General features: G+C 47.5%; 1 protein-coding gene across 5 annotated transcripts in view; it reads right to left on the bottom strand.

Moving 5' to 3' along the window:
• Nucleotides 1-22,090, bottom strand: part of Scara5 (scavenger receptor class A member 5) — a 92,845-nt gene that overhangs the window by 55,178 nt on the left and 15,577 nt on the right. For all 5 annotated transcript variants that reach the window (XM_075949685.1, XM_075949682.1, XM_075949684.1 and 2 more), the window contains exon 3: nt 14,144-14,272. In XM_075949685.1, coding sequence (XP_075805800.1) covers nt 14,144-14,272 — 129 coding nt within the window. The remainder of the gene's footprint in view (nt 1-14,143; nt 14,273-22,090) is intronic.

The raw sequence follows: 22,090 nt of genomic DNA, 5'->3' as shown, positions 1-22,090 counted from the left end.
TAAAGAAGGATTTGATTTACCACCACTCATAAAAGAACAAATTGGGATAATCTGTTTCCTGGGCAGGATGTATTGTGAATGCCAAGAACATCTAATCTACATCCGTCATGGGGAAAACAAGTAGACACAAGCTGTAGGAGAGTATGCCCAGCAACTGGCCTGTCTTTTTAAAAAACGTCAGTGTCATGAAATACAGTGAGGGGCCAGGAGTCTTTCTAGATGGAAGAGCAATGAGACACGATATTCACATGTATGACCCTAGACTGGATGGTGCCCCAGGATCAAAATGATGCTATAATTGACATTACTGGAGCAACTGAAGAAAGTTAACCTTCACTGTTAATGAATTCTTACTAAATACAAAGGAGGGTGAGAGAAAAGAGATAAAGAAATAAGAAAGAAACAAAAATGTAGCAAAATATTCATAGTTGATGACTCAAATAAAAAGATGTGTGGGTGCTGGTGATAGGGTGTCCTTTCTCGGTAGCTTTAAAACAAAGGGAGTCATAAATGAGACTGGTCTGATATACACAGGGCTGAACAGGATGGTCACACCCCAATCCTATGCACGCTCTTTATTAATGTAACTATGGTGACAAGAGCATCAGGTGGCATCTGTGCCTCCTTTACTTATGTTGAGCATAACATCGGCCTTAAACCCAAACCTTGCCTTAAAAACTGTTGTCAAACATGAATTGAATATGTGCATGGTGGCTAATTCACATTCACAGGCCCAGCACTTGAGGGTCAGCGGCAGGAGATTAGCCTCAATTCTGAGGCCAGGGTGAGAGCCAGGTCAACCTGGGCTACAGACTGACACCATGTCTCAAAACAAACAAGCAAATTTTCCCATTGTACCCATAAGTATTTCAACTATTCTTGTCCATTAAGCATTAAAATGATTGTTGTTGCACCACAACCACAACCACAACCACTCCATTTCTGTGATACCACTTCAGCACCATCAGTATTAAATGGCTGGGTCTGAGCTCGCTCTCTCTCTGGTATTCAGGCTTATGCTGGATTCAGATCCCCCATTCCTTACAGTTCAGGACAGAACTCCAAGGACCACCAAGGAAGCTAACATGTCATTTGGGATTGAACCACATAGAACAAAATAACATTGTACAATATGCCATTTGAAGAAAAAAAAACAAATAAATAAGATGTGATGGTCTGTCCTAACCTTCTGGGGGACAGGAAGCAAGCCCTCCTTGGTCGCCCCATAGCTGCCTAGGATGACAAGCACATCATATTCGAACAATTAGCTTCATAGTTCACAGTAGACATATGAGAGATTTAAAGACTCGGTTCCCCTAAGCTGTAAAATTCACTTAATAAAAAATGGATTTAAAAAACTTTATGAGATCATTATCTAGCAAAAAGAAAGCAAAACAAAACAGGAATTCTCTCGGAATATAAACGGCCAGTGCTACCTCATGCTGGTGAGAACACAGTGTTTACACACTGCTGATGACTGTGCAAAATTCTTCTGGAGAACATTCTGGCGAACTGCATCCTGAGCCGTAAAAAGTGTTAGCATTGTTCATAAACTGTTCTCCGTCCTGGGGGTTACCCCCCACCAAAGGATCCGAAAGAACAGAGATGTGTCTTACATAACAACATTGAAACACATGCGCGGCTGTAGCAAGGAGACGTATACATGCGTGTGAACACAGGGTGAAAGGAAGCTGCTGTTGGGAAGGTGACTGAGGTCAGAGTGTGGGAATGGTGGGTGGGTTCTGATGCACCCACGTGGTGCTGCTATAGTTGGGTCACATAAGGGCTTTGACTAACTAATCCCATATTGACTAAGGGAGGAAAGGAGCATGTCAAGGGTTGAACTGCGTCTCTCTCTAATTCATACATCGAAGCCCCAGAACCCAGCCCTGCCTACCACATCTGCAAAGAAGGCCTTGAGAAAAGTGAAAAAGTTTACAGGAGACAGTGAAAGGTTTCCTAATGCATATACATGTGTCCACACACATGTAAATATGCATACACGGAGCACACATAACACACATGCCATACACTAAACATAACACACACACACACACCCTCACTCCTTCTCTCCCTCCTCCCTCTCTCATACACTCACACTCACATACACACGTACACACACACACACACATGCACCGCACACACACCACATATCCCATTCTGTCTCTCTCACAACACCACACACATACCATGCCATAAACACATACTGTACCACCCACACCACACACACACTATACACCACACAATACTACACACACACTACACATACCACAACACACACACACAGACTGAAAACTTGGGGACTATGAATGGCGGAGACTTAAGCGGACTATTAGACACCCCTGTCTACACCACTGTTTGTTAGAAGGCAGAAGCGACTCCACATGCCTAGCGTATAACTGATGAACCTTGATTTTAGTGAAATCAACCCATCACAAACCTTGATTTTAGTGAAATCATTCTCTATCTGCAGGAGGTACATAGTGTAGCCTCAGCAAGTGGATGGAGATGGCCAGGGACTAACAGAGGGTGAGAGAAGTGAGTGGTTAGTAGCACAGTTCCCTCTTGAGAAGCTGAAGAAGGTTCTGGAAATCGAGCTGGTAGGGACAGCCACACAACAACATGGATACACACAATATTATTACTGTGCAGTCAAAGGCTGGGTGGGGCGGTGCACGCCTTTAATTCCAGAATTCGGGAGGCAGAGGCAGGCAGATCTGTGAGTTCAAGACCAGCTTCATTTACATAATGAGTTCCAGGCCAGCCAGACCTACATAGTGAGACTCTGTTTCAGAGGGGTAGGGAGAATGAAAGAAAAAAAGAAAAAAAATCTACACTTAAAATGGTGATTAGGGCAATTTTTTCTACCCTGTATTTTCCCACAGTGAAATGATTCCAGAGGGTAATTTGAGAGGGGTGTTGAGTAGGGCGGAGAGTGGGAAGATGGACTGAAACTCAGTCTGGGTCTCGAGATTCAACCTCAGGGATGATGGAGGCAACTTAAGGGAGAGTCTGGCTAGATTCAGGCAAGCTCTCCAGGCAAGCGATTACTCAGCGTCAGCCCGTCCCACCCAAGTCCACATGATGGATGGGCCAGTTGGGAGGGACCCCATGAAGCCCCAGCTCAGCTTTCACGATTGAAATTTGGGGACCTGGCTCCCAGCCCATCGGCTGGAGTCTTCGTTCTTCACTGCCTCCCATCCCTTCTAGCGTCAAATAAAGAGGTAGCGAGGCCTGGGTTGGGCTTCTACAAGCTTGTCCGGAATGAGGGGCTAGCCTCTCTGCCCAATAGGAGAGGAAGGACACGGCTTGGGTACCACATGCTTAGGGTTTGTGTGGCTGGGGACTTTCGAGTTCCTCAAACGTACGTACCATTTCCAAGCCCCTCGCCTAGGGAAGAAAAACAAACAGCAGAGAGCAGGCAGCTCCAGCTGCTCCACATGTCCCCAGGCTGGGATGGGGAGAGCTAGCCCAGCCCCAGATGTCTAGTTAAAGGGAAAGCAACAGGCAACGGGAGGGAATGGGAACGTTTCCATAAAGCCATTTTATCAAGGAAATTTGAAAAGTCATCTCCGAGAGCTCGTGGGTTTTGCTTCGTAATTTCAATGCAGGACTATGATCGGACGGCACATCTGTGTGAGAACATGTGCCATAAAGCAGGCCTCGTAAAAAACCCACACACCCGGGCTGCTTGTGCTGAGCCCAAACGAGGGGAACAGAGAATTGGCTCAGGGCTTGAGTCCTTGTGGAAAAATCAACCCCGGTGTCAATCACTTTTGGCTGCCTCGTTTCTCCCCCAGTACTCGTGAAGAATCCAGGGGATGACGGAAGACCTGAGCTCTGGCTCCGCGTGATCACGTTTGAGGAGAGCTCTGCCTGGCCTGGGTTCTAGGTCCAACTGATCTGTGTGCCCTTTGTGGAGGCCAGATGTAAATCGTAAGTAGACAATGGGAGGGAGCTTGTGAGACAGGCTTTGAACCAGGAGCAGGGTGAACCCCAGCCCCCACCCCAACCACTAGTAGTACCATTTAAATTGGCTGAATTCCTGTGCATCTAATTTTGTTATTGTTGGACATGATGTGTGTGTGTGTGTATATATGTGTGTGTGTGTGTGTGTGTGTGTGTGTGTGTGTGTGTGTGTGTGTGTATTTTAGTATGCATTGGGACTACAGGAACTCCATTGGGTACTGAGCTCTTTGAGTTTAAGAGGGATTCCTGTGGCATTTTAAAGGGGGCTGTTTGATTACCAGCACCAACAGAGTTAGAGAAGACCAAAAATGAAAACTATGTCCCAGCAAACCTTGTACCCACCCGACACTATGCTTCTCATGTCTCCAAGTTCCCTTTCTTTACCCTTTTATATACATATTTACGTAGTGGTCCTCTAAGTGTATACAAACTAGGGGCTCTCTTTCCCCTTCTCATGGCTTCATAAACACTCTCCTTGGTTGCTGGCATATACATATCTCCTTTTTTAAGGCACTACACATTAGGCAACATTTTTTATTAGATGGAGACCGGGAAGAGTCAAGTGAGAGAAACGGGTGTGTGCTGATGGAATGACAGGAGAAGGATGAGGCTGTCTGAGGAGGATTCCTCTCTTTGAAATCCACACTTGGGTAGACAACGAGCCATTTGCACAGATGCAGGATACTGGGGGAGGGAAAAAAAATCAAGAGTTTTGTCGGTATGCCAAGTTTACTGTGCTTACTAAAATACCGAGTGCTCATGGAATGTGTTAGATTGGGATCCAGGAGAAAAATCAGAGGGGAAGACAGTCATAATTTGAGGGGCACTGATGTGGGCTTCCTCTTTATATGCGGTGAATATGTTTTATTACCATTGGTTAATAAAAAAAAAGCTGCTTTGGCCTGTTGCAGGTCAGAATCTAGGTAGGTGGGAAAACTAAAATGAATGCAGGGAGAAAGAAGGCGGAATCAGGCAGTGGCCACATAGTTGCCGAAGGAGAAAGATACCAGAAGCTTACCAGTAAGGCACAGCCTCATGGCGATATACAGATTAATAGAAATGGGTTAATTTAAGATGTAAGAGCTAGCTAGAAATACACCTGAGCTATTGGCCAAACAGTGTTGTAATTAAAATAGCTTCTGTGTCATTATTCGAGTCTGGGTGGCCAGGAAAGCAACACACCATCTCCTCTTCCAGGGCACAATAGTGATGTCAGTCACTAGGGAGACAGTTCAGCTGCAGACACTAAAGAGGGCCCAGACTAAACTCCTTGTTCCCAAATAGGTACAGGTGATGCAGGTTGGGGCAAGAAGCCAAGAGCACCCAGTGATTGTTTGGACTGAACTAGAACTTTTCAGTATCTTAGAACATCCTGTTGAGCTCAAGGAAGCATTCACTGAGTGCCTGGTACAAGGCTGGGAACATACAGAGGCTCTTTGGAGGCAACAGCTTGGAATATAAGCGATCACTCACGTCCCCATTTTAATGCTTTTAAAACATGAAGCTCGGGAAAGCTTAAATCATTTCCCCATCTTGCAGAACAAGAACAACTCAAGCAGGGGCTGGAGAGATGGCTCAGCGGTTACTAGCAGGTACTGCTCTGCAGAGAACCTAAGTTCGGTTCCCAGCATCCACGCTTACGACCCCCTGTAATTCCAACTCCAGGGGGATCAGATACCTTTGACCTCAGTTAGCACCTGCCCTCACACAGAAGCACACATATACTCATAATTTTAAAGGTAAAAAATTAAAAAGAATAATCAAGCTAAGATGCAAACTCTGGTTTGCTGGACCTGAACCATCTCTGCTGGTTCTGTCTGTTTCACTGCTGCCTGCTCCCCCACCAGGTCTGATCTCTATGGCTAGGGCATCTCCTTGGTCCTCTCCTTTCTCTTGCTCCCCAACCAGGTCTGATCTCTATGGCTAGGGCATCTCCTTGGTCCTCTCCTTTCTCTTGCTCCCCAACCAGGTCTGATCTCTATGGCTAGGGCATCTCCTTGGTCCTTTCCTTACTCCTGTTCCCCCACCAGGTCTGATTTCTATGGCTAGGGCATCTCCTTGGTCCTCTCCTCCCCCTGTGCCCCACAGTGTGTGGCATACAGCTGGCATTTGGTAAGCAATACGTTGGATGTGATGAGGGAAGGCTCTGTGTCCTTGGGTGTGCCCATTACACCATCTTACCGACAGGATTATCACAGAAATTCCAAGTGTTTCTGACTTCTCACCAATAGGGTGGAAGCAAAAGCATGCCAGTTGCTTGACTTCAATCCAAACTCACAGCCCCAGGTAGTGACAAAATCCCTTCAGTAGCCCTGGGCACCCCCAGCAGAAGGCAGAAGGACAGGTAGATTGCAAAGGTGCTGAACCCTGAAGAAAAAGGCAGGCTACAGAAGAAGGGAGGAGCTAGCCCTACCCTGCCTCCTTTTCTCTTTGCTTAGAAAATTTTATTCTCTAGGGAGGTCTGTGGGCTGTACAGAGTCTCCTGTGCCCTCCTCTTCCGTGTCCTGGCAGAGACTCAACACATGTGATCATATCTGTGGAGTGAATAAGATCTAGGTTCTTAGTTATAACCATCGCACTAACGCCAGCGGACTTGCATGGCTAAGCACCAAGAGAGGTGACTTGTTGATAGGATGAGTTAGTGGCACCCTGGCCACGAGGGTGAGAAGTGCAGAGGACTCCCTTCTTCCTGGATAGGGGGACTAAGGGCGAGGTGTGTGTCCAGGGAGAAGAGTCCTTTCCTCTTTGTGGATGGAGACACTAAAAATCAGACCCTTGGAATAGCTTGTCCACAGTCAGTAGCTAAGCCACGATCTGTTCCCCTGCAGCCGTCTAACTCCAATGTCCCTGTGCTTCCCCAGACAGTAGATTCTACCTCACACCAGGAAGTTCAGGTCAAGGAAATACCATATTCTCCTGATACCCTCCATACCCCAGACCTGACACCCAGCCCTGTGGGACCATTGTCCACAGTGTCCGGACCCTGCATTCCATTCCCATCACTCTACAAATAAACTGTTTCCTAGATTCCTTTGGTGTTATGGGATGGATGACAAAATCTACCCAAAACTCTTCGAAAATTGTGAAGCATGAGGCTGAGGCTCTGGGAGCTTCAATTTGACAAGCAAATTGTCGGAGCAGAGCTGCCAAAGCCTTCCTCCTAAGGGTCAGGCAGCAAGTGCTTTAGGCTCTGTAGGTTATATAAGGGCCATTACCACTGACCTGGCTGCTACAGAGTGAAGGCAGCCATAGATATATGCAAATGAATGTGTGTGGCAGTAGTCTAATAAAACTTTATTTATAAAAAGGTGGTGACTATATGTGGTCCTTTGCCTAAAAGGATTCCAGTGGGACATAGATGAGATCTCGCCTCTGCTCTTCTGTCCCTGTTGTGCAGCCAGGACTTGATTGGTGACCCAGAGAGAGAACTTAGCCATCATGCTGTCACCGTTCTGTCTGTCCCTGTCCCCTACCTTTCTCACCTCGGGGAAGTCAGAGCCATCATCCTGGGTGAAAGAATTAGGGTTGGGGGGGGTGTCACCGTGTCAAAATTATCCTGGTCCTTCTTTCCCTACCACTTTAGCCCTAAGAGGGGATGGGAGATGCTCTGATAGGTGGGAAACCCAGAAGAGTCAGGTGGGATTCAGGGAAGCCGCAGTCTTTCAGGTGGGTGTTGGCCAAATCTAAGGATCCTGGAGGTGACCTGTCTCCCCTTATGGGGCACAAGGGGAAAAGGAAAAGTGTGGGCTGGTGAGCCCCTGGTCACGTTCTCCAGGGAACGGCACATGTGGCAACAGGCTACAGAGTGTGGTTTGGGTTGGGACGCTGGCACAGGCTGAAGGGGAAAGCTGAATGACAGATGTCTGCACCCATTGTCAAATTGGTGCAACAGGCTGCAATGTTTGGCAGAATCCAGCGTGATGACATCTCCTTGGGATCCCTGACAACATCTGCATTTAACTTGAAACAGCAGCAGGACCAATAAAGCTTGTTTTCCCATCAGAGAACTGAGAACTCTTACCAGGAAGTGTGTCGTTTGAAAGATCTAGGGGCTAGGGCAGGAAATGACCATGATTGTTTGGGGCTGGATAGTATTCCATACTTAGATCTACATGGTCCAGACCACAGTCGGCCTAATCTGGTAAATGCTGCCCTGGCCACACCACACTATGGATAGTGTCTATTTATGTTTATCAAAGCTCAAACCTAGAGCTTTTGGGGGGGGGGGTTATGGGTATTGAGAAAGAATGGCGTATTGTGCTTATTCTATCCATTAATAATTTAGTATTGGTTGTATACAGGAAATTAAGAATACAAGAGGTAATGCCTCATCAAGAAAAAGTTCTCTCAGAGTGGAAGGAACAGGAATCCAAACCAATCATGTCTATCTGGAATGCAGAGAGGTCTCCATACATAGGGGTCTCCAAACCTGGTCCTTTGAGCCAGAGGGGACGGGCTTGCTCACTCTGGGGGTTGCACCCAGTCAACACTGCAGACAGCGTGAGGGACAGCGGGAGGCATAAAAATGTTTTTCTCATTTGTGGCTGACCTTCAGGCAAAGTCGAATACTTTATCTGCCTGGGGAGTGAAGAGGGAGGGAGGCTGTACAAGATGTCCTTGGAGGCCCCTTGCAACACTGAGCCTCGGTGCCATGGGTGGGGCTGGCACCATGGATATGGCACGAGTACCTTCTCTGCTCTAGACCCACAAGTTGGGAATGCTGTCCGGGGTCTGAGCCAGGAGCCCTTAGATGGCATCATGGGGCACTTGTCTTGGTTCATTAGAATCAGCTGGGACTTGGGCACATACTGCACAAGCATAGCCCTATCTTCAGACAGGCATGCGTGCTCAGGCTAAACCAGTGGGTCACTTAATCCTTTGCTCTTCTCAAAGCAAAATCCCTCTGAGTGTGTTAATAATAACAATCTAATGGTCACCAAGTTCTTTTCCTGTGCCAAAAACTAAGCGCTTTCACGCATTAATTTGTTTAATCTTTGCAACAATCCTACAGGGGTGTGGACTATTTTACAAATGAGGAAATAAGAAATATTGAAGGTTGTTACTCTTTTTACTCCCAAGATGACACAGCCATTCAATGGTGGAGCCTGGAGTTTAACCGCAAGTTTGGCCTCAGGGTCCAGAACCTAGTGGGAACGGCACTCTTTTTACAATATGCAAAAGACACAGCGAAAAATAAAACTGTCATTTGACCCAATATTTTTCAGACTATGGCTGTGTTCCATTCAGAGATTATGAAATGAATGGCTGGGTTGGAGCTGTTTTAAAAACAAAAAAGAAGTGAGTAGAATAGGGTAGAAAACTATCAGTGAAATCAGGCAATTCAGTGTCGGGTGTGTGTGTATGTGTGTGTGTGTGCGTGTGTGTGTGTGTGTGTGTGCTGGCTGTTATGTAAAATGTGCCTTAGTCATGGAGAGAGAGAGAGAGAGAGAGAGAGAGAAGGAGGAGGAGGAGGAGGAGGAGGAGGGGAAGAAGGAGGAGGAGGAGGAGGAGGAGAAGGAGGAGGAGGAGAAGGAGGAGGAGGAGGAGGAGGAGGAGGAGGAGGAGGAGGAGGAGGAGGAGGAGGAGGAAGAGGAGGAGGAGGAAAGAAGACACGGTGGTCATGTCCATCCTACTGACATTACAAATGAATAGCATTATATCCAGTTAGCACAGAGATGCTCTGAGAGTATGGGACACTGGCAGATGAGCCAAAACTAACTTCCAGTCTCCATTTCTCCATTATTCATCTCAGTGGACTGCCAAGGAAACCAAGGAGAAGAAAGAGTGACACTATCAATGACACCAATAGGACCAGTCCCTCCCTCAGCCACACGTGCTGGGTACCGACCACACTCCTGAGTGCTTCAGCTATAGCGACCCTGTAACCCTCACAGCAACTCAGGGAGGTGGGTAGGAATGTCAGCTTCCTCTGTTGAAACAGGAGAACCAAGTCCAGAAAGGTCAGGGGACACGGCGGTGGAGAAGCCAGAGTTCAAGCCCAGATGGGCTGACTCGAGGATCCAGACTCACTCCAGTGTGAACTACGGCACAGCCCTCTCTGTCCTCATACTCTCTGAAGACTATAGGGCCAGCATGTACTAAGATGAATGTGTGCTCTCACCCTAGGCTACATAAGTATGTCTCCTAGACAAATAATTTTTGTTTGTTTGTTTCGAGATAGGGTTTCTATGTGTATCCCCGGCTGTCCTAGAACTCACTTTGTAAACCAGGTTGGCCTCGAACTCACAGAGATCCACCTGCCTCGGCCTCCCGGGATGCTGGGATTAAAGGTGTGAGCCACCACCGCCAGGTGCCAAATGTTCTTGACGGGCAATTCCATATTCATATCCTTTAGAGGCTAGAATAAAGTGAAAATATTGTTTCCCCCCACATGAGTGTCTTCCAAAGTTGTCTTGTTCATTTATTGTCTCATCCATTCATACATCTGAAAGTCGGCCCTTGAAGAATCAAACCAAACAGACAAAAAACTGTAAGGCAAAGCTAAGTACCACACCCTTCTTTGTCCTAAAGGGCCTAAGGCTGTTGGTACGGAGACTGAGATTCCCTGTGACAGAAGAAGGTGGGGCTGGGCTAGGAAGAGCAAGTGTAGAGGTCCCAGATGGAGCATAAATGAGGTGCCCCGCAAATCCTTTCTCTGTGGTCTCTGTACTTGCTATGGGTGGACCCCAGATCTGCCTCTCGGTTCTCATTTTAATTACCTTCAAATCCCCACGAGGTGCGATGGGGTGACAGCTGACTCTACCCATGTTAACTACTCCTCGAAAGTGACTTTAATGACGTAAGATTCCCCGCCTCATAGATGAAAGAGAACTACCGCCTCATAGATGCACGCCTCTTTCCACCACAGGGGCAGGAGTCAGGATTCTGTCCTCAGAGTCAGGATTCTGTCGCACAGTGAGCAACGTCCTTGACAGCGGCTACAGACACAGGGTGGGATGCCTCGGGACTGTCCGTATAAAGACTGATGACATCATACTCTGACCTCCACGATGCATGGTGGCATCGGCATCCACAGTGCAGATGGCCGTGTGCTCTGAGGACACGTCATTGTCTGCAGGTTTCAGGGACCAGCCTGCTTGAAACAAGGTAATTGAAATAGCTAGTGCTCAGGTCAGATCTCCCCAGGCAGAGGACTCCACAACTCTGGCATTCGGGAGAGGGGCATTCTTTTAGCATAATTTGCTATACGTAGCTACATTGTGTGTGTGTGTGTGTGTGTGTGTGTGTGTGTGTGTATGTGTGTGTGGAGGGAGAGAGAGAGAGAGAGAGAGAGAGAGAGAGAGAGAGAGAGAGAGAGAGAGACTTTAAACTTATCCTGAGCAGCAACCACACCTCATTACCTTTTTATCCCCATGGTTGAAGATGATGATGGCAATTGTTAGCTGTTGCTATTAAGAAAGAATTAAAGCCAGGTGTGGTGGCACATGCCCATAAGCCCAGGACTCAGGAGGCTGAGGCAGAAGACTGCCAAGAATTTGGGGCCAGTGTGGGCTATGTAGTGAATTCCAGTTCAGCCTGGGCTACAATACAGGATAGCATGAGGGGTACGGATGGCCAGTTCTGCCTGAGGTGAAGCACCCCCAGTGAACCCCAAAGGGAGCCAGCCAGGTAAGCTCCAGATCACCCGAACCACCTCCTCCACTTCCTATTATCTTGGTGTTTGCTAGGGGGGAGCATCCTTGGAGGTATTCAGTCAGGTGGCCCAAAAGCCCTCATCCCTGAGACATGGAAAAGCCTCTCTAAGTACCACATTCTCCTTCCGATGGGAGTGGCCACTGCTGCCTGCACTTCTATGGGCTTCCCTTATAAAACCTCTCCCTGAGGCCAACATGGTTGTCCAGACAGGAATCTAGGCAGTTGATAACAGTCACACCCCCTGAGCCAAGAGATTAGTTCTGATCCACTCTAAATTTTCATCGCGCACAGGCAATACTCCGTGACTCCAAAACTCGCAGGCTGAAAGGAAACAGTCATGACCCAAAAACCCTGCTCATGTCAGAACAACTTGAACAACGAAGGAAGGCTGGCAGTGTTTCCACAAGATTGGGAAACCACATCCGGCCCTCCTTGCTGAAGCTTCCGGGATGTCATCATAAATCCCATGAGAACACTTAGCCAAGAGAGAGAGCCTTTCTGTGTCACACCGCACAGCGCTGTTGCTCGCAGAGCACCTCTCTGTGCTGAACGGACAGCCGCCCGTCTTCACAATATCCACTCTTAGGTTTCGGGTCCATCCTCAGCCAAGCAGAATGTGCCTTACCCTTTTCTATGTGGCAGCCCTTCAGGTACCAGAAGAAAACTTTCCTCCCCTGCACGCTTCTCTTGAGACGAGATGGTATCTCCCTGTCCCCATCCTTAGCCTCCAAGGTCCTATTCCAGGTCCCCTTCCACCCTTAGAAACCCCTTTTGGCCACTTAAAAGTTCCTGTTCAGAGTAGTTGTAACACCATGGCTTTCCTGCCGGGTTGAGACACTTTTCAAACATTCCAGAAATTTGTTATGGTCCTGGCAGCCAAAACCACAAAACCCAGATCCCAAGAACATGTTCAAATCATCCCCTGACTGGCTTGGCCCACGGTAGACCTTGCTGGACACCATCCTTGGGTCGCTGGGATGAGTCAAGAGTTGCTCTCAGTGTTGCTTTTGGCCATTCCTCAGTGCAGGACTTGGTGAGACAGGCACCGCCCCTGATACCCTGAGTGTGGAAACCTGAAGGCACAGGCAACATCAGCTATCCTGTTACAATGCCCAAGTGGCTGGTTCCACTTGACGGGGAGTGAGTCAAGACCACAGGGAGGTCCTGGGCATCATTTCAGCATTTCCAGCAAAGGGTCATCTGTATGGGCGGAACCTCCAGAGTCTTGCCCTCTAGTTAACTCAAGGACCCCACCCTGCGCACTCCAAGGCAGCTCTACCTGGTCCACAGCCTCACTCCAAACAGCCCCACCCTCTTCTGTGCAATAGCCATTTCCTCAGAGTGTCTCCACTCCTACAACATTCTGTACCCTAGCACAGTGCCCACTGCATGTCTCCTGACCCAGGGCTCTGGTCACCTGACCCTGGATCAGCCTCCTTCAGAGAATCCCCTGGCTCTTACTGAACTGTGTCTCAGTCTCGGCACAGAGCCTGGTACAGGGGAGGGTCTCATCTGATAGAGAATCCCTTTGACCTTCTTTGCCAAGCTGTCCACGTCTCCATTGAGAAGGTGGAAATGAGCAATTGTTCCTCTGGAGAGAGCCTGGAAGACACCGCCAGAGCCTGGCCTTGCTGTCTCCATCATGGTGGGATGAATTGCAGGTGGCTAAACTGGGCTGCTCACAGCACAAAGCCAACAGACTCCCAGTGAATCCCTTTCTTTTCTTTCTTATTTTTCTTCCTTTATCTTTCTTTCTTTTCTTCCTTCCTTTTTTTTTGAGACAATCTCTTTTTATATAATCTTGGCTGTCCTAGAACTCACTATGTAGATCAGGCTGGCTTTGAACTCACAAAGATCTACCTGGCTCTGCCTCCCAAGGGCTGGAATTAAAAGTGTAACAACACCCGCCCCCATCTTGATCCCTTTTTAAATCTGCCAGCTCTGCCTGGCCCTGGCTCGAGGATGTACCCCTTCCCATCCCACCTATCAAAGGCCCATCTCATAAGCAGTCATGGGGGAAGAACCGTGAGCTGAGATAGAAACGATTCTACCTCCTCAGAATTGCAAAGGGAAGCAGGCTAGGGTTAGGGACAGGGGTAGGCCGTTATTAGCCTCAGCCCCAAAGTGCTATATGACTGTTTTGATGACACCCCAGAGGTTGAGGAGTCCTTGTGTAAGGCATGTGTCTCTTGATGATGCAGGGACAGTCAGAAGCCACCCTAGGGAGCTGGATCTGTCCTACTGGCTTCAGAGATTCCACACTCTCAAATGCCTCCCCTTTCAATCCACTCCACACAGAAACAGGCAATGCTACCTAAGAAGGCGTTCAGTCAGAAAGACCAGCCAGCAGTTTTCCTCTCCGGTTTCCATAGCAACAAGGTGGCCCAGCATCTTCCTCTCTGGGTTTCTATAGCAACAAGTGCAGCATTCGGGCTTCTGACAGTGGGAGTGGGGAACGGAGGCGCTGAGTCTTCCTCCCTCATCCCCAGAGTCCTGGATACAGAAAGATTGCTCTTACCTGCTAAGATGAAGATACCCACAAGAATCAGGAAGACCAGAAGGTAGAGCCCCAGGACTGCATGCTTCAGTGCTGACAGGGAGCCCAGCTGGGTACAGCAGCCACCCACCTTTCGTTTGTGACATGGACCTAAAGGAGAAGAAATGGAACAGAAGCGATGTTTGAAAACAGCTTCATGGACTGTTCTTATGAGGTCTTGCCTCTCCTTCTTGCATACAGACGTTTAGGCTCTCCTGAATGTCTATGGTACAGGAACTTTGCAGGACCGCCACAAGCTGTTCAGCTTCTTGTTCTCCACCCGCCCTCTGAATAACCCAAACAGGTCTGCATGGTCCCTGTAAACACATCTCCAAGTACCAGAACCACACTACGGTAGGCTTTACCATGCATTCTTTACCAAGTGCCATTACGTCCCACAATCCAGGGAATATGGAGAAAAATCAACAGGAAAATTGCTGTCTCAATGGATGAAGATGCCTAGTGCACATGCCTGGAGACCCGACTTCCGCCCCCACAGAGAGGACCGACTCCATGGAGTTTCCCTCTGACCTCCATGGTGCACTGTGGCATGCGCACCCACACATACACATCACATGTGCATGCATGCACACATGTTAATAATGATTCTAAAAGATTAGGACTTGCAAGTAGTTCGGAGAAAATGGGAAGGAGCACAAGGCTCTGGCCAGACTGTGGACAGGCGCACCTGCTCTGGGGGAAGTGGAGGGCTACGTAAGACTAGAATGTTGGGGACGAGATAGAACAGTGTTCTCAACCATCCTGATGCTGCGACCCTCTAATACAGTTCTTCATGTTGTGGTGACTCCTAACCGTAAAATTAGTTCATTGCTACTTCATAACTGTAATTTGCCTACTGTTATGAACCATAATGTAAATGTCTGATTTGCAACCCTGTGGGGGTTGTGACCCACAGGTTGAGAACCACTGTGCTAGAAAGCGCTGTCTGCCTTTTTATCTTTAATGTCATCAACAATTAGAAGCTAAAAGCCGTGGAGGGCATGAATAAAACAGGTTTGGAAGCCACATCTGCAAACGTGGGTTTAACCAAAAATCGTAGTAACCTCATCCTGTGCAGTTAGACCACAGCATCTTCTGGAGAGAAGACATTGGTTGCTGTCATGGGCCGTACAGACAGTGTGTCCATGTCTTTGGGCTCACATCCAAAGTCAGCTAACTAAATGCCTGATGCATTATTTGCTTTTCTTGTTGTTGAGATAAAATTCCTGACAAAAACAATAAGGAAGAAAGACATTATTTGGTGTGAGCATGTGGTCCATATTGCAGGGTGTCTGTCATATGACGTCATACGGCATCCACAGCCAGGAAGCAGAGAGAGAGATGAATGGGGATGCTTCTTTTTATTCAGGACCAGAATTCCAGCCCGTAGGTTGATGCTACCCGTATTCAGAGTAGACCTTCCCTCTTCAGATAAACTTCTCTGAAAAGGGTTTCATGGGTACACCCAGAGGGGTGTTTTTATGGTGATTCTAAAACCTGATGAAGTTAGCAACCAAGATTAGCTATTATAGTTGGGCATAGTGGCGCACACCTTTAATCCCAGCTTTCAGAGGGCAGAGGCAGGCGGATCTCTACGAGTTTGAGACCAGCCTGATCTACAGAGTGAGTTCCAGGACAGCTAGGCAGCCACACAGAGAAACTCTGTCTTGGGTTAGGGATGGGGAGGGGGGAGATTAACCATTATACCTGTCTGTAGCGCCTGCACTATGGGACAGTTCACGAGTCCGGCAAAGGGGCTGAGATTAAAGTACGCTAGAGACGTGAGTCATTCAAGAAGAGAGAATGCAGAATGTCATTTATTCAACCTTAGAGAAAGCCTTATATACCTAACTGCTGCATAGTAGAAATGCCCCAGGCAGGTGGGAAATTACCAGGCTCAAGCCTGGGAGCAAACAACTCCCCTGTAGCTAACCACCAGGGTGGGTAGAGCGAGCACAGGAACAAACAAGATATTTTGCCAGAAACTGCGAGCTATTCTCAATATAAACCCTGGGAGGAGGGGTAGACCTGTGGGCCCTATACCTGTCAATACAGATACTGGAGAGACTGAAGCAGGACGATGGCAAATTTAAGGTTGTCTGGGCTACATGGTAAGTTCAAGGCCAGCCTGGGTAACTTAGTGAGCCCTTGCCTCAAAAAAAAAAAAAGGCGGTTGGTAGATCAGAGTGCTTGTCTAGCATGCACTGGGCCCAAGGCCCCATCCTCAGGACCGCAGATGGCAGCTACTGCTAGTGAGAAACCTTTCACTGGGACTCAGGGCATCATCTATGGATGCAATTTGTCCTTCAAGGCCAGTCCTTCAAAGCCCACACAGAGACCAGGAAACTTACAGACCTTCTACGTCAATCAAAAGAGGGACGCAAGGACCCCTTTTCCATCCCATCCCAGGACAGTTTATAAGAATCAATGTACAACGTTCTTTTCAAAACACAAAGTCTCTCTCTCACTCTCTGCTCCATGGAGGTGACAGGGCCCTCCCGAGGGACCGTCCTTTATAGTCCACTGCCACTGATTGGATGGGTATGGGGAAGGAAAGGGTTGGTGAGAGAAGCTTGCAGACCCTTGGTTGTTTCATTGGCTTTGAGGCACTTCGAGAGCTGTGTTTTCTCTCTTGAGCATCCTCTGCAGGTTTGGTTACCATGGGAACATTGTGGGTGACGACTGATACCTGTGAAGCTAAACAGAGATGCCTGGATCCTCAGAGGTGTGTTGACTTGAACAGCATCTTCCCGTTCATATCTTCCACTTGACTGTAAACACTGCCTTTAAAACACTATGCAGGACGGCTGCGCAACCTCACCATAAAACATCAGGCACAACGCAAAGCTAACTGCCAAAGAATAAAAAGCCAACGATCATTCTTCTCAATCCTTAAATGTTAGCAAATTTTGAGAAATCAGGCTGGTTCTCCGTAAGCATTTGAACAGAGATCATCTTTTCTTTTTTTTCTTTAACGTACCTGGAATTTTCTTTCTAGAATTTTCCATCTCTTTCTATACCAGGATCCAACTGGTTTTAGTCCTGCATTTGTAGGCTCTGGGAACACTTCATCAACCTCTTCTGGTGAGAGCCACTAGCTTTCTTATTGCCACTTAACAGAGAAAAGCCTGCCTCCTGAAAGAGCCAGGGCAGAAGGCACAGCTCCGTATAATCTTGTACACATGTTAGTTCTCATTACCACAGTGGGAGTTCCAGCTGCCCTGCTCTGGGTCGCCCATGCCTGAGTCTCAAAACAAGAGCAGGAGGAGGAGAATCACAGCAATGTATACAGAGACAAGGCGAACCTTTGCCATTTGTATTGTTATTGTATTGCTAGCTCGCCACAAGAGGATGTCGTGTGCACATTGCATGTAACACTCTGGTGTCTCTCTCTCTCTCTCTCTCTCTCTCTCTCTCTCTCTCTCTCTCTCTGTGTGTGTGTGTGTGTGTGTGTGTGTGTGTGTGTGAGAGAGAGAGAGAGAGAGAGAGAGAGAGAGAGAGAAGCCCCTTTCCTTGTATCTGAGGCTTCTACTTACTAGTGAGCACCCCACCTGTGATAGATCCCTTTGTAGACAAACATGAGGAAACTTGACCTCCCTTTGAGAGGGTGTGGTTTCTTTAGGAACTCTTAATCCCTTCCTATGCTAAAGAAAACTATTTCAAATGGAGCAGAAGAGGGGCTTCAGGCATAAATTTCCACAAATGGTAGGACAAGCAGAACGTGAAGACCACGACGAGATGCCTAGAACATATGAGAATATGTCCACGAGGGAAGGAAAGAGAAATTAAGACAAAGACTAACAAATGGAGGAACTGTTGTTACTGTGTCTGTGTGTCTGTATGTGTGTGTGTGCACACACATGCCAGAGGTCAGCTTTGCCTGCCTCAGTGCTCTATTTTATGAGACGGGTCTCTCACAGAATCTGAGACTCACCCATCCCTGGCTGTCCTGGAACTGCAGGTGTGTGCTGTCAAGTCTGGCTTCTGCCATGAATTGGAGGGGATCAAACTCAGGACCTTGTGCTTGTGTGGCAAGCACTTTACTGACTGAGCCATCTCCCCAGACCATAGAGAAGCATGTTTTTATTGTTGCTTGCCTTTTTTTCCCCTAGATCAAATGAGGAGGCATATTTTCAAGCAAATTCTTTATCTGAAAAAGGTGGCAAATTGTTGTAGAATATTAATTTAAGATGTGCTATATTTGTTTATACTGTGGAATATTTGTTTAATGATGCAAAGATGTGTTGCATTTTTTTTTTTGGTTTTTCAAGACAGGGTTTCTCTGTGGCTTTGGAGCCTGTCCTGGACCTAGCTCTGTAGACCAGGCTGGTCTTGAACTCACAGAGATCCGCCTGCCTCTGCCTCCCGAGTGCTGGGATTCTTTTATGTTGCATTTGTTTAACTCTGTGAAGCTGTGTTACTTTGCCTGTCTAAAACACTTGATTGGTCTAATAAAGAGCTGAACGGCCAGCAGCAAGACAGGAGAAAGGATAGATGGGGCTGGCAGGCAGAGAGGATAAATAGAAGGAGAAATCTGGAAGGAGAGATGGAGGAGCGAGAGAAGAGGGGGCCAGCCACCCGGCCACACAACCAGACATAGAATAAGAAGGAAGGAAAAGATAGACAGAAATAGAGAAAGGTAAAAGCCCAGAGGCAAAAGGTAGATGGGATAACTCCGGTTAAGAAAAGCTGGCTACAAACAAGCCAGGCTAAGGCCAGGCATTCATAAGTAAGAGAAAAAGTCTCTCTGTGTTTATTTGGGATCTTGGATTCAAGTGGCTCTCAGCCTTCCTAATGGCCATGTTGTGGTGACGTGTTATTCAGCACATTGGTTGAATGAAGGCAGCCACTGCCCTGCAGTAGCTCCCACGGGACCAGAAGAAGGCACATGAACAGTGAAGAGGGAAGTGGAGCCTCTACTGGAAGCGCTCTGGCAGAAGAGGTGACTCCATATCTGAGGAAGAATCTGCATAGAGGAACACCATGCCCGTGGGCCTGAAGGGCAGGCTTGACCACGGGGCTTGTCTCTCCTCTCCCTCCAGCCTTGTGGGTGCATGAGCAGCTGTTGTAGATTCAAAATCTGGGACTCTGAGAAGAAAGTGTTCTTCCCAATGTGACAACGATTCTGCAGCGAGTCCTGGCGAAGCTGCTAGCTATTAAATGTTGTTGTCGTTTGCAGCCGAAGGGGCACTGGCCACCAGACTGATGGAGAAAATGGTGAAGGACAACGAAGCCTTCCAAGCCAGCCGCTCTCAACCCCCTTTGGGGTGCAATGACCCTTTCCCACGGGACACCTATAACCCTCGGGAAACACAAATATTGATCTTATGATTCATAACAGTAGCAAAATTACAGTAAGGAAGTGGTAACTAAATAGTTTTATGGTTGGGGATCACCACAACATGACCACTAGGAAGGCTGAGAACCACTTGAATCCAGGCTCTAAGAGGGTTATGGGGGAAGTTTTTCCCCTCTGGATATGGCCTCCAGAAGAGACAGTAGCTTCTTGGAGACCGGGAAGTGGTCCAAAAGGTCATGAGACGGCAAGGCTAACAGCTCTGGGCAATTTGAAAACTAAGCCCACATAAAATGACTTAAAGATCTCAGTGTACCAGCATAGGAGACAGTGATCTAGGCTTAGTATGTCAGCATAGGAGATAGTAATCTAGGCTCAGTGAGCCAGCATAGGAGATGGTGATTTAGTTGAGGAGTAGGTGGCTACTCATGACCCCTGGAGTGTCCCCATCCTTAAAAATCTGCATCTACCAGCTCCCTGTACTGTTTGCCCATGGCTGGGTATCCCAGGGCCTTGCCATCTTGACATCACCCCACTGCTGAAGTTAAATTTATTTAGGGATAAAAACCGTATCATCGTCACCAGCAGAGAGTTAATGCCTTCCTAGGAGGTAGCTAAATAAATGCCTCACTATTAAAATGGCAAATCCGCATCTGTGTGTGACTCAGTCACTTTTAGTGCCACTGTGTTGAACGTAGTGGGAAACACTGACTTTGGTGATGGTAACACACACACACATACACACACACACACACACACACACACACACACACGCGCCATGGTGGTACAAGTTTATTATCGCAGGACTGGGGAGGTGGAGACAAGAGGATCCATGGGGTTCACTGACCAGACAGCCTAGCTTACTTGATGAGTTCCAAACTAGTGAGAGATCCTGTCTCAGAAAAAGAAAGAAAGAGGAGGGAGGAGGGAAGGGAGAGAGAGAGAGAGAGAGAGAGAGAGAGAGAGAGAGAGAGAGAGAGAGAGAGAGAAAGGAATAGAAAGAAAAGAGGTGGACAGTATTTCAGGACATCTATGCACACGCATGCACACACAGACACACGAGAATATTCTGGAAGGTAGCACATTGATGATTACTAAGCACAGCAAGAGAACTATGCTAGGACCTCACACACATATCTCCTGCACTGCCCTCCTTATGTGTAACTGTCGGGGTGCACTTCTGTCCTCCCCACGTGGGTAGACAGCAGCAGGGCCTGGTGAGGTTCTCTGTAGGAATGGACACATGTGAGCACATTTATTTTTGCTGGAAAGGTCATCTCTTACATTTGCCTCATACAAATAAATAATTGGCAAATTCTGCTTGGCTAAAAAAATGTACCTTGGAGCAAAATTTTGTTTTGAAAGGGCAAATGAAGGCGTAGCTCTCCTCACGTACCCAGGACTTCTGAACATCACTTAGTGCCCACGTAGGTGTACCACGCAGTCAAGCCCTTGCAACTGAGCTTTCTTCGACATTCTGTGGGTTGAACTCCACCCTGGACAGCCTCATTCTGCTCCAATGATGAAATCACAGATCTGGGGCATAGAAGTCCATGGTTCTAGAGTAAAACACTTGTCATATCAAGAGAGAATGTGAAGACACATTCTTGAACAGAAAATGAATTGTCTATTGTAGAATTCATTTTACTTGGGGGATAAACATTTGATTTCTTTTTTTTTTTTGATAGGATATATTCAAAATAAGATTGTCTTAAAGTATTTTATTATTCCCTGAGGTTAGACGTGTGGAGTGCTTTTAATAATGGGAACAAGAGCATGCCCAAAGAGTATCATCAGGCAGCCCAGCCCCCGTCCCAGCCCTGCCAGGAGGTCAGGCATGGGGTGGAGCCCTTTGTAGGGAGATTTAAAGCCTGTCTGTCATGTAAGGGCTGTGGGACATGAGGAAGCATTTCAAGCTGTTTCTCATCAATATGCTCTTCCCCTGAAAATGGAACGTTCCATTTCTCTAAAAATAATGTTTCAGAATTTTAGTTACAACTTTAGACCCTTTTGGGAGTTATCTGCTTAGATTTATTTTTCTTTCAATCACTTGCAAGTCTGATAAATCAGGTATTTATCTCCAAAGTAACTGGGTGGTAACAGCACCCAGGGAATGGGATGGTTCTGAATCCATCAACTTGAGTTTTAGCAATCACGACGGTCATTTTCTTTGATTCTCATTGGTATTAGTCCCAGGCCCATAAACAGCAGGTGGGGCTGGCGTTTTATTGCTGGGAGGAACCCCCAGTGCTCAGCTCTGTCCAAGGATCTCCAATAAACCTGCCCAAGTCTGACTTCATTAGGATAAGCTTCATTCTCACACTGGTTACTCATCGCTCCCGATGTTTTCATTGTACGGCATGCATGATGAGAAGCAGCCCCAAATGACCTCTGGCTCCGCTGCAATGTGTGCTTTTAATGGGGACCTCCATTAAGATTTGTTCATAAAAGTGAAGAGGACACATATGTGGCAGGGACAGAGTCAAGGAAGGACAGTCTCTGGCCTGAAGTGACAATGAGCTACGCAGTAAGTCTTACCGGGATCCGGACGGGCCTAAACATCTTAGATAAGGTGATGCATATGGTGGCCTTCATTGTATATGCTAGAGATATCTCCCCAAACCCTTGTAACC

Source organism: Microtus pennsylvanicus, chromosome 15 (genome assembly GCF_037038515.1).
Source record: "Microtus pennsylvanicus isolate mMicPen1 chromosome 15, mMicPen1.hap1, whole genome shotgun sequence".
Classification (NCBI taxonomy): Eukaryota; Metazoa; Chordata; class Mammalia; order Rodentia; family Cricetidae; genus Microtus; species Microtus pennsylvanicus.
Note: the sequence above shows the minus strand (reverse complement) of the source record. Positions and strands in the feature narration are given on the sequence as shown.